This window comes from Ictalurus furcatus, chromosome 1 (assembly GCF_023375685.1).
Source record: "Ictalurus furcatus strain D&B chromosome 1, Billie_1.0, whole genome shotgun sequence".
Taxonomy (NCBI): domain Eukaryota; kingdom Metazoa; phylum Chordata; class Actinopteri; order Siluriformes; family Ictaluridae; genus Ictalurus; species Ictalurus furcatus.
Window position 1 is genome coordinate 606,905 of NC_071255.1, and position 15,315 is coordinate 622,219.

General features: G+C 38.2%; 1 protein-coding gene across 1 annotated transcript in view; it reads left to right on the forward strand.

The window, feature by feature from the left end:
• The first annotated feature begins 240 nt into the window (after positions 1-240).
• The window catches only part of LOC128618421 (NLR family CARD domain-containing protein 3-like), a 78,465-nt gene continuing 63,390 nt past the window's right edge, over positions 241-15,315 (forward strand). The window contains exons 1-5 of the mRNA XM_053642105.1: positions 241-1,796; positions 2,591-2,707; positions 3,596-3,712; positions 4,890-5,006; positions 5,571-5,635. Coding sequence (XP_053498080.1) covers positions 2,592-2,707; positions 3,596-3,712; positions 4,890-5,006; positions 5,571-5,635 — 415 coding nt within the window. The 5' untranslated portion in view covers positions 241-1,796; position 2,591. The remainder of the gene's footprint in view (positions 1,797-2,590; positions 2,708-3,595; positions 3,713-4,889; positions 5,007-5,570; positions 5,636-15,315) is intronic.

Genomic DNA, 15,315 nt, shown 5'->3' on the forward strand with positions numbered 1-15,315 from the left:
GTGTACTGTAAGTGAAACGAACATACCGCATATGAGTTTTATGTTGAAGGGGACAGTAAAACTTTTCAGGAGTAAAAACACAGTGAGTATCTAAATCTAAAGCTTTAATAAAACACATTGAAAGTTCTGGAACAGAAAGACTCATTCTTTTGGGTTTTTGCTAAGCACTGAAGATATTTGGGTTTCAGATCAAAAGATGAATATGAGACAGATCAGAATTTCAGCTTTCATTTCCTGATATTTACATCTAGAAGTGTTAAACAACTTAGAACATGGCACCTTTTCACATTTTTGGTGGCAGACCATCCAATTTTTAGGTGAGCAAAAGTATAGGAACAGAGTCTTAAAGTAAATTAGAAAAACAATAGAATTGACCCTGCTGTTCCAATACTTTCAGAGGGGACTGTATATGCACTGAAGTTACACTAGATGAAGAATAATGGTAAAATAAAAATAAAGTTTGAAGTGCAAATAAAAGCTAAAAATATACATAAATAAATAAATATATACATAGCATATTTAAATATACAAGTTTATACATATAGACTTGATGTTTATACTGTAATATACTTCAGACACAAGGTTTTAACAGCATTAAACAACATGACGTGCTGATCTATTTCGTAGATCATGAAGTGTATTATTATTATTATTATTATTATTATTATTATTATTATTATTATTTAGAAGAAAACCAACTTATTTAAACAACAAAGGCTTTATTTCATTTTATGGCTTAGAAGATGAATATTTGACAATGCCAATCTGTATGAATCCATCAGACAGAGTTAAACCAATCGGTGAAAGTTTTCACATATCCAGTTTTATCTGAAAATAGAGTGTTTACTTTATTATAGCAGTGTGTTGAATGATAAAGGCCTGTAACACTGATTTTCTGATAAGTGGTCGACTCAAGAGCTCAAACAAAATTTAATCACGATGATCTATTTGATCCTTGTAGACCATCTAAACGGTCATTTTATTAAATATTATATAATCTTATTTATCTAACGGCGGGGATAGAGAGACATGGATGAAGGCAGAGAGACAGGTCTGTGTGTTATTATTACACAATGCCAAGGTAATAGAGCTGTAAGACATCAGATATCAAATGTGTGTGTGTGTGTGTAAATGTTCACAAGTCAGGTTCTATCTGAAACAAGAGAATCTGCATGAACTCATACTTGAAGACCGTGTAGGTTACTCTTCACCTTCCCATCTCACCCACTTATAAAAGGTTTGACAGACAAACACACTGCTGAGGAAAATTCACTAATCAACCTGATCCAGATGATGGTGGTGTCAGTCTTCTACGTGTTTAACTTTTTTGAGTTGCACACGTTATAAAAGAAATCATTTTTAAGCAGTTTAAAAATGTGGACGTGGAGGTCATGCAGAATAACACGAGGTAGTGTTTACATGTCTACAGTAGCCCATTTACAGCCAAAAGCACCACAAACTATCTTTATTCCTGTGCAGATGTGGACAATAAAACATCTGCGACATCAGGGACAATAATAGTCTGAGACGTGATACACACTTAAACCTGTAGAGCTGCAATACACACATTCAGATTCCAAAAAAAGTAGAGATCTGTATTTTCTGACAGGTAGAAACACACACCTGCGTCATCAACCTGTTCACAGGAAACGCAGCACAGTTTCACTTTCACTACAAACAGCAGTGACTGTATTCTGTACGACGTGATCTCGGATATCTGCGTGTTTTACTGATCTTCGGTCTTCACATTATTCCGAGTCGCTTCATGTGTGTGATTTAAACTCTCCTCGGAATCGGTAAGTAATCATTATTTCCTCTGAACATTAGATCATGTCCTTATCTGTCCTTATCCGCTCCGTATCGAGCCCAGGGTTACCGCACCTTCCGTTTCTTTCTTCTCATTAATCTAATGTTTCGTCTTCAGCAAATACTTTTTTCACGTCCCTGAAGTAATTGTTAGAGTTGTGCAGATCCCCCGGGGTTATACCCCTACTCTTTACTATCAGTGTCCTGGGATTTGTTGAGAAAAGTGTATCTTTATGGAACTCCGGAGCGACTTGGTGCAGCGACTCCTAGTGGAAGTGAAGATAGTAGCGCACACGCCATCCCAGTCCACACCTGCTCACTGCCAGGAGCAGCGCCATCGTGCAGTAGCCAATTAGCTTAGCTTAGTGTAGCTTAGTTTAGGATTTAAAGTAATAAAATAAATAAATAAATAAATAAATAAACACTCACTATGACTAAAATGAATAAATATGACATGATGAAAAAGTGACTAAATTAAAAGGATATTTTTTGTCAGAAGACAAAAACTGTGCTATTATATTAGCATTATATCAGTGGTTTTTAAATGGTTTTAAAATGACAATAATATAGTTTATCACAGTTATTTCTGGGATAACATATTGTTCAATGAAATTTGTTACCGTGACAGATCTAGAAAGTCGTTAGCTCATGCTCGGAAAGTCCCAAAAAGTTGCTTGTAGAAGAACCCTGTAAATGTGTTTGTACACAGTACACGTATATTTTATTCGCATGAAGTTTTTTTTTTCCACTTTAATGTCTGTCTGTAATAATATCTGTGTTGTAGAATGATGGAGGGAAAGAGATCAGACTCACCAGAACCCAGCTGTGTGTCCATGAAGAGCGACGGGTCAATGCCTCAACCAGCTAACTTCAGAGACAGAGACAGATCTTCTGATCCGAGGTCAGTACAGTGAGGAGATTTAGTTCTTTTCTCACCAATAAAAACCTGTACACAGTACACGTTTGTTAGTTTGTACAGTGCTGTGAAAAAAGATTTGCCCCATCCTGATTTCTTCTGCTTTTGTGTATATCTCATACTAAATAGTTTTAGATCTTCAAACGAAATTCAACATGAAACAAAAGCAACCTGAATAAACACACTATACAGTTTTTATTTATTTTTTATTGAAGCAAGAAATGTTATCCAACACCTATCACCTGTGTGAAAAACTAATTTCCCCCTTAAACGTAAAATCTGGTTGTGCCACCTTTAGCAGCAACAACTGAAACCAAACACTTCTGATACCTGGAGATCAGACTTTCACTTCACTAGGACCAGGACTTACTACTACGCTTTGAACTGTTGTCTTGCTGCTTAATCCAAATACATTTTCACACAGGACCAGTTGGTATTGCATAACTTTTTTGCTTCGGTAAATAATATAATCATTAAAAAAAACTGTATTTTGTGTTTACTCAGGTTGCCTTTGTTTTATCTTAGATTTTGTTTTAATTTCAGAAACAATTTAGTATGAGATATACACAAAAACAGGAACAAGAAATCAGGATGGGGGCAAATACTTTTAACAGCACTGTACGTCTTAACCTGATTTTATTAATGTCTGCGGCTTTCAAACATTTTAGACATGATATGGTCGGTTAGAATGCTAGGACTTGCCTTTTATTTTGTCTGAATTATTTAAATTGCTGCTTATTAGACTAAGATTAAGATTGTTTAAGAGGTTCTGTGCTAATTCAGAGTTTATATACAATCATCTGTATACAATCCGTATTATATTAACATGTACAATTCCCTTAATTTCTGTCTGTAATAATATCTGTGTTGTAGAATGATGGAGGGAAAGAGATCGGACTCACCAGAACCCAGCTGTGTGTCCATGAAGAGCGACGGGTCAATGCCTCAACCAGCTAACTTCAGAGGCAGAGACAGTTCTCCTGATCCGAGGTCAGTACAGTGAGGAGATTTAGTTCTTTTCTCACCAATAAAAAACAGAAGGGACATTTACACTCAGACATACACTTCAAAAAGGAAAAAGAAGAGCCAACAGAAACTATTTATCCTGTTCAAACTGTTTTTCCCTCATCAAAGATAATTAATTGAGTTCATTCTTGCATGGTAAGTAAGAAGAACAAGACTGATGTGGGGGTGGGGCCCCGGAGATAGTTAGTTGTCCTGGAGTTACTGAATGAAAATGTTTGTTTATATATATATATGAAATGACTGACTCGGTTAGAAGCAGTAGTTAAGTCGCAAAATAACCCTGTAAATATATTTGTTCACAGTACAAGTTTGTTTGTTTGTACAGTGCTGTGAAAAAATATTTGCCCCCATCCTGATTTCTTCTGTTTTTGTTTATGTCTCATACTAAATAGTTTTAGATCTTCAAACGAAATACAATATAAAACAAAAGCAACTTGAGTAAACACACTATACAGTTTTTATTTATTTATTTATTTTTTATTGACACAAGAAATGTTATCCAACACCTATCACCCATGTGAAAAACTAATTTCCCCCTTAAACGTAAAATCTGTTTGTGCCGCCTTTAGCAGCAACAACTGAAACCAAACACTTCTAATACCTGGAGATCAGACTTTCACTTCACTAGGACTAGGACTTACTACTATGCTTTGAACTGTTTTCTTGCTGCTTAATCCAAATACATTTTCACACAGGACCAGTTGGTATTAGATAACTTTTTTACTTCAACACATAACATTATCATTTTAAAATCCTGTATTTTGTGTTTACTCAGGTTGCCTTTGTTTTATCTTAGATTTAGTTTTAATTTTGCAAACAATTTAGTATGAAATATACACAAAAACAGGAACAAGAAATCAGGATGGGGCAAATACTTTTTCACAGCACTGTACGTCTTAACCTGATTTTATTAATGTCTGCGCCTTTTAAATATTTTAGACATATGGTCGGTTAGAATGCTAGAACTTGTCTTTCATTTTGTCTGTATTATTTAAATTGCTGCTTATTAGAATAAGATTAAGATTGTTTAAGAGGTTCTGTGCTACTTCAAACTTTATATACAATCATCTGTATACAATCCGTATTATATTAACATGTCCAATTCCCTTAATTTCTGGCTTTAATAATATCTGTGTTGTAGAATGATGAAGAGAAAGAGATCAGACTCACCAGAACCCAGCTGTGTGTCCATGAAGAGCGACGGGTCAATGCCTCAACCAGCTAACTTCAGAGACAGAGACAGTTCTCCTGATCCGAGGTCAGTACAGTGAGGAGTTTTAGTTCTTTTCTCACCAATAAAAAACAGAAGGGACATTTACACTGAGACATACACTTCAAAAAGGAAAAGGAAGAGCTAACAGAAACTATTTATCCTGTTCAAACTGTTTTTCCCTCATCCCTCAATTTGGACATTTTCACTTAGGGGTGTACTCACTTTTGTTACCAGCGGTTTAGACATTAATGGCTGTGTGTTGAGTTATTTTGAGGGGACAGCAAATTTACACTGTTACACAAGCTGTACACTCACTACTTTACATTGTAGCAAAGTGTCATTTCTTCAGTGTTGTCACATGAAAAGATATCATCAAATATTTACAACAATGTGAGGGGTGCACACACTTTTGTGAGATACTGTATATTATTCATTCATTCATTAAAACATTTCTCTCTAAACATGTTAGTGTCAGTGCGGAAATCCTGAAATCAGTGTATTGTGTTAAGAGGATAGTGTTAAATATCTGTCTCTGTATTTATTAGTGTGTGTTGTGCAGCTATGAATACATATAGTCTATATTACATCATGTGTTTTATTTCTTCACAGACCACAACAGAAGAAATCAAAACTCAGCAGAAATCACACAGCTCTCGCTAACACACTGCAGAACGGTAAGAGCTCTGAGTCATGACTTTATTTTATCAACTTAAATTCTGTTCATACTTAAACACATCATATTCAATTTATCAAGATGAATTAGTCAATAATATTAATAATCTGAAATTAGTTTTAGTTTGCACTGTATATGTTTTTATTTCTAAATTTAATACATTAATCAGGAATGTACATCAATATTTAATTTATTTATTTAAAGTGATTTTGCATTAAAACATGTTATTACTTTGTTTATTAGAGTCTGTGGCCTCTGTGTATCAGACAAATCTGAAATCCAGCCTGAGAGAGAAGTTTAAAAGAATTAATGAAGGAATCTCACAGCCTGGAAGTTCAGCACTTCTGAATGAGATCTACACAGAGCTCTACATCACAGAGGGTTGGAGTGGAGACGTCAATAATGAACATGAGGTGAGACAGATTGAGACAGCGTCCAGGAGACCAGCAGCACAGGAGACACCCATCAAATGTAATGATCTCTTTAAAGACAAGTCCATCAGAAGAGTTCTGACTGAAGGAGTTTCTGGAATTGGAAAAACAGTCTCTGTGCAGAAGTTCATTCTGGACTGGGCTGAAGGAAAAGCAAATCAGGACGTCACCTTCATGTTTCCACTTCCCTTTAGAGAGCTGAATCTGATGAAGCAGGAACATCTCAGTCTGATGGATCTTCTTCATCTCTTTTTCCCTGAAATAAGAAAACTAGAATTAATAGACTCCTACAAAGTGGTGTTGATCTTTGATGGTCTGGATGAGTGTCGACTTCCTCTAAATTTCCAGAAGAATGAGAGATTGTGTGATGTGACAGAGTCAGCCTCAGTGGATGTGCTGCTCACAAACCTCATCAAGGGGAATCTGCTTCCCTCTGCTCTCCTCTGGATAACCTCTCGACCAGGAGCAGCCAATCAGATCCCTCCTGAGTGTGTAGACCAGGTAACAGAGGTACGAGGGTTCAGTGATCCTCAGAAAGAGGAGTACTTCAGGAAGAGGATCAGTGATCAGAGCCTGGCCAATAAAATCATCTCACACGTGAAGTCTTCAAGGAGCCTCCACATCATGTGCCACATCCCAGTCTTCTGCTGGATCTCAGCCACTGTTCTAGAGAGCATGTTGGGTCAAGCAGAGCGTGGAGAGATCCCCAAGACTCTGACTCAAATGTTCACACACTTCCTGATCTTTCAGATCAAACACAAGGACCAAAAGTACCATCAGAAATGTGACCCTGATCCTCAGCAGACCAGAGAGAGTATCCTGGCACTGGGAAAACTGGCTTTCCAACAGCTGGAGAAAGGAAACCTGATCTTCTATGAGGAAGACCTGAGAGAGTGTGGCATTGATGTGAGAGAAGCTTCAGTGTACTCAGGAGTGTGTACCCAAATCTTCAGAGAGGAGTTTGGGCTTCACCTGGGGAAGGTGTTCAGCTTTGTACATCGGAGTGTTCAGGAGTTTCTGGCTGCTTTATACACGTTTCTCTCCTTCATCAGCAGAAATGTAACAGAACAACAAACCACTGATCTGTCTGATCTTCTCACCAAGTCAGACATGTCTGATCTCCTCAGGAGTGCCGTGGACAAGGCCTTACAGAGTGAGAATGGACACCTGGACCTGTTCCTCCGCTTCCTTCTGGGTCTCTCACTGGAGTCCAGTCAGACTCTCTTACGAGGCTTAATGCCACAGACAGGAAGCAGCTCTCACAGCAAACAGGAAATAGTCAAGTACATCAAGGAGAAGATCCGGGAGAATCCATCTCCAGAGAAATCCATCAATCTGTTCCACTGTCTGAATGAACTGGATGATCATTCTCTAGTGCAGGGAATACAAACTTACCTGAACAGAGGAGGTAACAGTCGTCTCAGGGGAACCAGACTTTCTCCTTCTCAGTGGTCAGCTCTGGTGTTTGTGTTACTGAGCTCAGGACAGGAGCTGGAGGAGTTTAATTTGTGGAAATATTACCCATCAGAGGAATGTCTTCTGAAGCTGCTGCCAGTGGTCAAAGTCTCCAGAAAAGCTGAGTGAGTATTTTTATTTATAAATGTATTACTGCATGGTTTATTATTTTAATGTAACACTGAACTGCACTGTTTGGATTAATGCTGGTTAATAATTACTCTAATCATCTTTAAACAAACTTCTGGTACTGTTACAGAAGATTGTTCACGTTTTACAGTAACGTTACTAAACCAACCTTCTGACATGAACACACCACCTGTACTGAATTCAACACAAGATCTAGAGCCCATAAATCAGTGCACATTAGACTTGTGAGATCGAGTGTAATACTCCATCATCCTGTCGTTCCCCAGAACTATCACTGATTGATGATAGTCTCACCTGTGGCTCTGAGGAAGGAACAAACCTTCATAACATATGTAACGTGTCGTGTACATGTTATTTCATTACAGACAAAAACCCCAATAAACTAAAAATAGTTATGAGTTGAGGTCAAAGGAAACATATTACGAGATACAGCACAATTAATTTTTGTCTCTTAAAGCTGCAGACACCATGTTTTCCCACAGACATTTAAATCATCCAATCACTGTTGTCACGATTTCCCCTTGAGCCAGTGCTGCAGTATTGCAGCGTGCTCGGAAAACTGAAGCACAAGCTCGTGTACGATCTCTTAGCGAACGCACGCTTTTCGGTCTTCAATGACATTGACTTTGTTTACGTTGAACACGTGCTTTTGTTATGGTTATGTTCTGTCCCTGCCCTGTTTTGACATTTTTTGTTTCCCAAATGTGTGCCGTCATTGTTTTCAGCTGTCCCGTGTTTAACCCATGGTTACGTTCGTTATATAAATGGTAAATGGCGCACTTTATTTATTTTTTGTAAACTTTACCTGGATTGTGGCTGTGTTTGTGTGTGTTTGGGATCAGAGTTCTGATATGTCATCATTTCTCTTCCAGGTTGTATTATTGTAATCTGACAGAGGAAAGCTGTAGAGCTGTATCTTCAGTTCTCACCTCAAACTCCTCCAATCTGAGAGAACTGGACCTGAGTAACAATAACCTGCAGGATTCAGGAGTGAAGCTGCTCTCTGCTGGACTGGAGAACCCACACTGTACACTGGAGAAACTGAGGTACTGAGAAACCCAAATGTGTACAGGAGAATCGTATTTACTGTGTAGATTAATCCTTAATCATGAATAAATAATAAATATACTTGAGAATTGTTATTAAAGCTGTTTAATATCTTGTGTCTCCACCTCTATCCATCTCTTTCCCTTTCTTGTTGTTAAATACATCGTCTGATATGAGCTGAGACACGTGGATCTGTCCGAGTACAAATACACTGTCTCTATATTTATATTTTATTCTGACATCAGAACCTTGTGTTCAACTGATGGAAATTAAACTCATTTATCAATCAGATATTCACATATTTCATCATTTCTCTTCCAGGCTGTGTGACTGTAATCTGACAGAGGAAAGCTGTAGAGCTCTGTCCTCAGTTCTCACCTCAAACTCCTCCAGACTGAGAGAAATGAACCTGAGTAACAATAACCTGCAGGATTCAGGAGTGAAGATGCTCTCTGCTGGACTGGAGAATCCACACTGTACACTGGAGATACTGAGGTACACACACACACACACACACAGTAAGTGTACTGTATATACAGATTGTGTATGTTGTATGTAAGTGTATGTTGTGTATGTAGTGTATGTAAGTGAGATTTTTACTCTCTGCAGGTTGTGTAAATGCGGTATTACAGATGAAGGTTGTGTTGCTGTGGCTTCAGCTCTGAGGTCAAACACCTCATCACACCTGAGAGAACTGAATCTGTACTACAATAATCCAGGAGAATCAGGAGTGAAGCTGCTCTCTGATCTACTGAAGGATCCACACTGTACACTGGAGACACTACAGTGAGTTACTGTCTCCACACACACACACACACACACACACACACACACACACACACAGAGAGGTCAGATCATCACTTTATATCTAAGACCATAATCCTAATATTACCTTCAGTTACCAAAAGCCAATAGTGAGCTCTTTTATATATTTAAATAAAAATGATTTTAAATGAAGATATTCGACCCTGACATTTTCAGGATATTTGATCCTTGTTGGTCCTCAAAACACTGTTCATTATTCTATTAAATATTTAACATTGTGTGTGTGAGTGTCTAGTGTATGTGTGTGTGTGTGTGTGTGTGTGTGTGTGTGTGTGTGTAAGGACTCTGAGGATGGATGGTGTTTAACGTTGTCATTCTGTCCTGTTCTCTGTCTTACAGAATTAAGGGATGAATCATTCACATTCAGATGCAGAAGCTCCACAGCAATAACCGTAACTGATCACATCCTTTATCCACTCAGCTCCACCTCACTGCAGGCTGGAATAATAATAATAATAATAATAATAATAATAATAATAATAATATTGGCAGAAATTGGCAGAATTGGAATCTGAAATTGGCAGATTGGCAGAAAATTAAAATAAAATGGGAAAAAAAAATAATAATAATAAAATAATAATAATAATAATAATAAATCTCCGGTTCTCAGGTCACAACATGTCATGTATATGAGTAGAAGTAATCTCACATTATAACACAGAAAAGAAAATGCATTGTAAATAATAACCATGTAGACACTCTGAATACTGAAGATCTTTACATCATTTTAAAAACAGAATTGAAAACCTTCTTGTACATTTACTGTAAAGTCGTTCCATACAATTTCATACACATGTTGATATTTATCTTCTCTGTATCTTGTTCTTACACGGACCTGAAACTTGGTACTCTGTGTATTTTCTGTGTTTCAGAAATTTCTAACTGAAATAAAATAAAGGAACTATTGTAAAAATACAGTTTCATGGTTAACATCGTTGGTGTGTGTTTGTTATGTAATGATCCAGTGTGTTTGGTTAGATCTGTGTGTGGTAGAATGGAATAAGGAGGTCACTCCATGCAGTCTTTGAACCCTAATCTCCAGGGATTGGAGGTGAGATCTCATCCCAGTGATCCCCCTCCAGAGACACAGATGGACCAGAGTACAGAGCAAGCCAAAGTCTGGAGGATAAACTAAGAGTTCAGGCCTAGACTCGAGAGTAGACTGGAGAGGCCAGAGAACTTAGCAGGAGAATAGTTACAGCGATCAGCAGCTGAGAACTGAACACCACCACGTAGACATTCTGAGTCCACACTGAACAGTGAGTGAGTGCAGAGCTCTCCTTAAACAGACCCAGGTACAGGTGGAGCTGATTAGCACTGATTATAATTAACACTGTGCTCTCTGGCTCCCTCTAGTGATGGCCCAAGGCCGAGCCGACTGCCCCCTACAGGAGAAATAACAGATTCATGCGTATGAGTGAATTTACAACTTAACGTAAAAGTCTACACGGAATAATTCTTACATTATTGAGCAGTATGTAAGATATCTGTCTGTCATACACCTGTCTGTCTCTCACTTTTCTAACCACCTCACTAAAATCCAGGTCAGATTCCCCCCCTACTTTTTGTGCCCCATGATCATATTTACTTATTCAACATTATGACTCGTGTGTGATAAACGTATATAAAAAATTTTGCCTCACAAATTGATTAAAAATAGAAGTAAATGTTATATTACCTCTTGCTGGAGCAGGTTATTTACATCTATAGCACAGCAGTGTCGAATTCTCTAATCTGATCTGTCAGAATGTACTGATTAATCTTCTGTAACGGCACACCTTGTTGTGTTGTGTTCATCAATCATACTTATAAATAACACATCCTCATGCATATAATCAAACACACACACACACACACACACACACACACACGTGAAAACAATAAAAAAAAACTATTTCTGTTACTTTTCATCAGGATTTCCAGTGAGACTGTATGAGGCCACTTCTCAGTACCTGAGCTGGGTGTCATTATGGTCCAGTCTGCATTAGGGAGAAAAGCTCACTTATATCTAATTACACACAATAACAGTGGTCATAATGAACATGTTAGATGTCTACACAGTCGTTTATAACACAATGTGACTTTGTTGGTTTTGTTTTTCACATTTGTGAGATTTTGTTCAGATTAATTCTATCATTTCTTTGAGTTTGCTGTCACAGTTGTTTTCAGCATGGTTACACATGTGAATTGTCCTCTGGATATGATGGTTCACTGAGAAATGTCATTTCACACGTGATTAGCTGATATACCTCCCGCCTCAGCTCTGGGAGAAAACTATCCAAACAGCTACAAAGCGTAAATATCATGGTTCCATATCCAATATATCTGTGAACATATATTCCTTTATATACCTAAGCAGATTTTTCTAGATTCACTCATGACACATGTTTTTACACGTTGTTGTTGTCAGGTTCAGTTCAGGTTATCAAATTGGACTGAATGTCTCCAGTACATCACTTTAAAGGAGGAAGAAACATTCACCATATTTCTGCTCTAATGAAATATGCAATGTGAAGCAACGTGTCTCTGAAAGTGAATTTACACTCGCAGTTTGTGTGTAATGGAAGTGGATCAGTGTTCATCCAAGTGACATACACACATGAGTGTGTGGATTAGTAAAAGACCTCTTTGAACCATGGGGGTCTCCTGAGTCCAGCAATGGAAGTGAGGAAGAACTACAAGACTAGACTTTCAAACATCTTGGATGAGTATCAGTGATTAGCTTCCATGACCTACGAGGTTGTAGAAGAGCCTACATCTGGCTTTGACTGAAAATCAAAAGCTGCACAAATCCTGTATTTATGACAAGTTTTAGTGGATGTCCAATGCTATACGTGATGCGGAAAAAAAGATGCGGAAATACTAGTTCATGCATTCGTCACCTCTAGATTAGATTACTGTAATGCCTTACTGTCTGGATGTTCCAGTAGGAATATAAATAAGCTCCAGTTAGTCCAGAATGCAGCTGCTAGAGTCCTAACTAGAACCAGAAGATACGACCACATCACCCCGATCTTATCCACACTGCATTGGCTCCCAGTAAAATCTCGCATTAACTATAAAATACTTTTATTAACCTATAAAGCACTAAATGGTCTCGCGCCACAATATCTAAGCGACCTTTTGGTTTTATATAATCCGCCACGCCTACTTAGATCAAAAGATGCAGGCTATTTGACGGTACCTCGAATAGTGAAGGCTACAGCAGGGGGAAGAGCTTTCTCTTATAGAGCCCCACAGTTATGGAACAGTCTTCCTATTAGTGTTCGGGACTCAGACACAGTCTCAGTGTTTAAGTCTAGGCTTAAAACGTATTTGTTTACTCAAGCCTACCCTGACTAGATTCTGTTCTACTACTTCGCAGTCATGATTATCTTTTTTCTCCCTCTCTCCTTTCGCCGAGCCCCACACGAATTTATGGAGATACTAGAGATCCAGGTCCTTTCTGCCTCTGGATGGAGCTCAAATCTTCTCTAATTCCAGACTGCTGGGACTACGGCTGCTCCTAAGGCCATACAGACTTCATATAAATCCATAATGAACTTTTTCACACTATCTGTTGTTACCCAGATGAGGATGGGTTCCCTTCTGAGTCGGGTTCCTCTCAAGGTTTCTTCCTCTTAAAACATCTTAGGGAGTTTTTCCTTGCCACCGTCGCCACTCAGTGGCTTGCTCAGTTGGGATAAATTCGCACCTTTAATATCTGTATACCATGTTGATATTTCTGTAAAGCTGCTTTGAGACAATGTCTATTGCAAAAAGCGCTATACAAATAAAATTGAATTGAATACGTGTCCTGTGGTCTTTAGAAAAAAAATCATTATAATATTTATTCCTTACTGTCCGTTCCAGGGCCGGAGTGGGACTCATTTCCAGCCCTGGAGTTTCATGCTTTAGACCGGCCCACTTTAGTTCACGACTGACTATATTAAAATATAGTGTTAACATGCTGTTGGAGGCAAATGTCATATCTACTCAAGAGTACAATCAACTCCAGGACGTTACCATGATTAACAGAAATGTTTTCTAAGCTATAACCTGCCTCTTCTTCATCTCCCCTGCAGTTAAGGCCACATTAACCTATGACTTTAACAACGTCCACCATGCGCTCCATCACCTGGCGTTTCTTTTTCACTTGCTCACCACGTAATGACATTTGGTTGCCAGTCAACAGGCTTTTTACATCTGCCTTTTGTATTTTCAGAAAGTAAGCATCTGCACTATCTCTGTGTGTCTTACATTTTTCGTGTTCCACTATCCTTTGGTGAAAGTGTTTCCAGTCATTCATGCCTCCCTTTATGAAAGGGCCATCACTTACCAAAGGTGCAAATGCCAAACAAACAGAACAGTACAGAGATTGTTTTTTTTTCACAGTAAGTCTTCATCCATGTGGTTTGTTCCATGTTTGCTATTGAAAACCTTTGGTATAGGAACATTTGGGGTTTGTTGAGGATGATAAGAAAAAAATGTATGTATATCTTGTGACTGAGGTCGAGCAAAGTGATCAAAACTATCACTAGAATCATCTTCATCGCCTTGTTCCTAGCTTGTGGTTCTGGGTTGTGCTGCTGAATTCTTGCCTCTGTTATCAGTCCCTGAGTAGACTCTGCTCTCCCTTTCACATGTCCTTCTGTATCTCTAGACTCGAGTGCACCTTAATCACAATAAAAAGCATTCTGTAAGCTTTAACATATTTGACATGGAAAGCACGTTTTAATTTAAACTACTAAAATGTCCAAATGGTAAAATATACGGGCTTATTTCATATGACTTTTATCCTATTCCCATTCAATCATGGGCTTTGTATATTTAGACTACTACCTTTTGATAAAAAACATAATGGGTCACTAACACTTGGGCATAGAAAGTTGTTATAGGCGTATATTTTGTAACTAATGTGATCATGTTTGCTTATTCACACACTGTGGTACCACCGCTTACCTGTGTCTTCCACAGTGAGAGCATCAATCTCCTGCATAGACCTACACCTGGGTCCTGGCTCTGATTCTGACACTCAATCAAATTTTACAAACTGTCATATTTCTCAGCACAAATCTCCCCCCTTTTTTTTATTTATTATTTTTTTTTTTTACAAATCCTTCTGATCAAGTCAAGTCAGTTTCACTAATGTAGTGCTGAATCATCTGGTATCATTCATTATCTCAGGGCATGTTTTATTGAGCAGGTGTAACCTACACCATACTCTTCATTAATATCAATTCTTCTAATTCTTATATTCACTCCATGAGCAATAGAGTCTGCTGAAGAGCTACAGGAAAAAGTTTGATACAGAAACATGAACGGTGGTTTGCAGACAACGTTGTTTTGCACGGCTGCTAGCTTCTTGCACTGCTCCTAACTAGCTTAACGTTAGTTTACCGGTCGTCTCATCGTGCTCATCTGGTGTGCTGGTGAAAAAGCTGCTCAGTTTTGTACATTTGGCATCAGTTTGAAGAGCTTTCTTTTTTTTAATCTTGCCTCTTCAGCGCCGCCTTTACGCTTTCTATTACCGATTTTAGCCTTTATCCTGCATCGACAACAAGCACCACTGACTGGAGTTTACAAGTTACGTTTCTTTTTTTAGCAAGGTGCTGCTGTTGGGGGAGTCAAAAGATAATGACATCATCATTAAACTACAGGCTGCACTCTTCGAGTGGGTTGTGTAAAATAATACATAAAAAGAGTGGGGCTGCGGTAAAATAGTGCAGGCAGCCTAGGGACATTATCCATATTTCAACCCAGTGCCATGACAACACCGGCCCTCGTGGCCCAA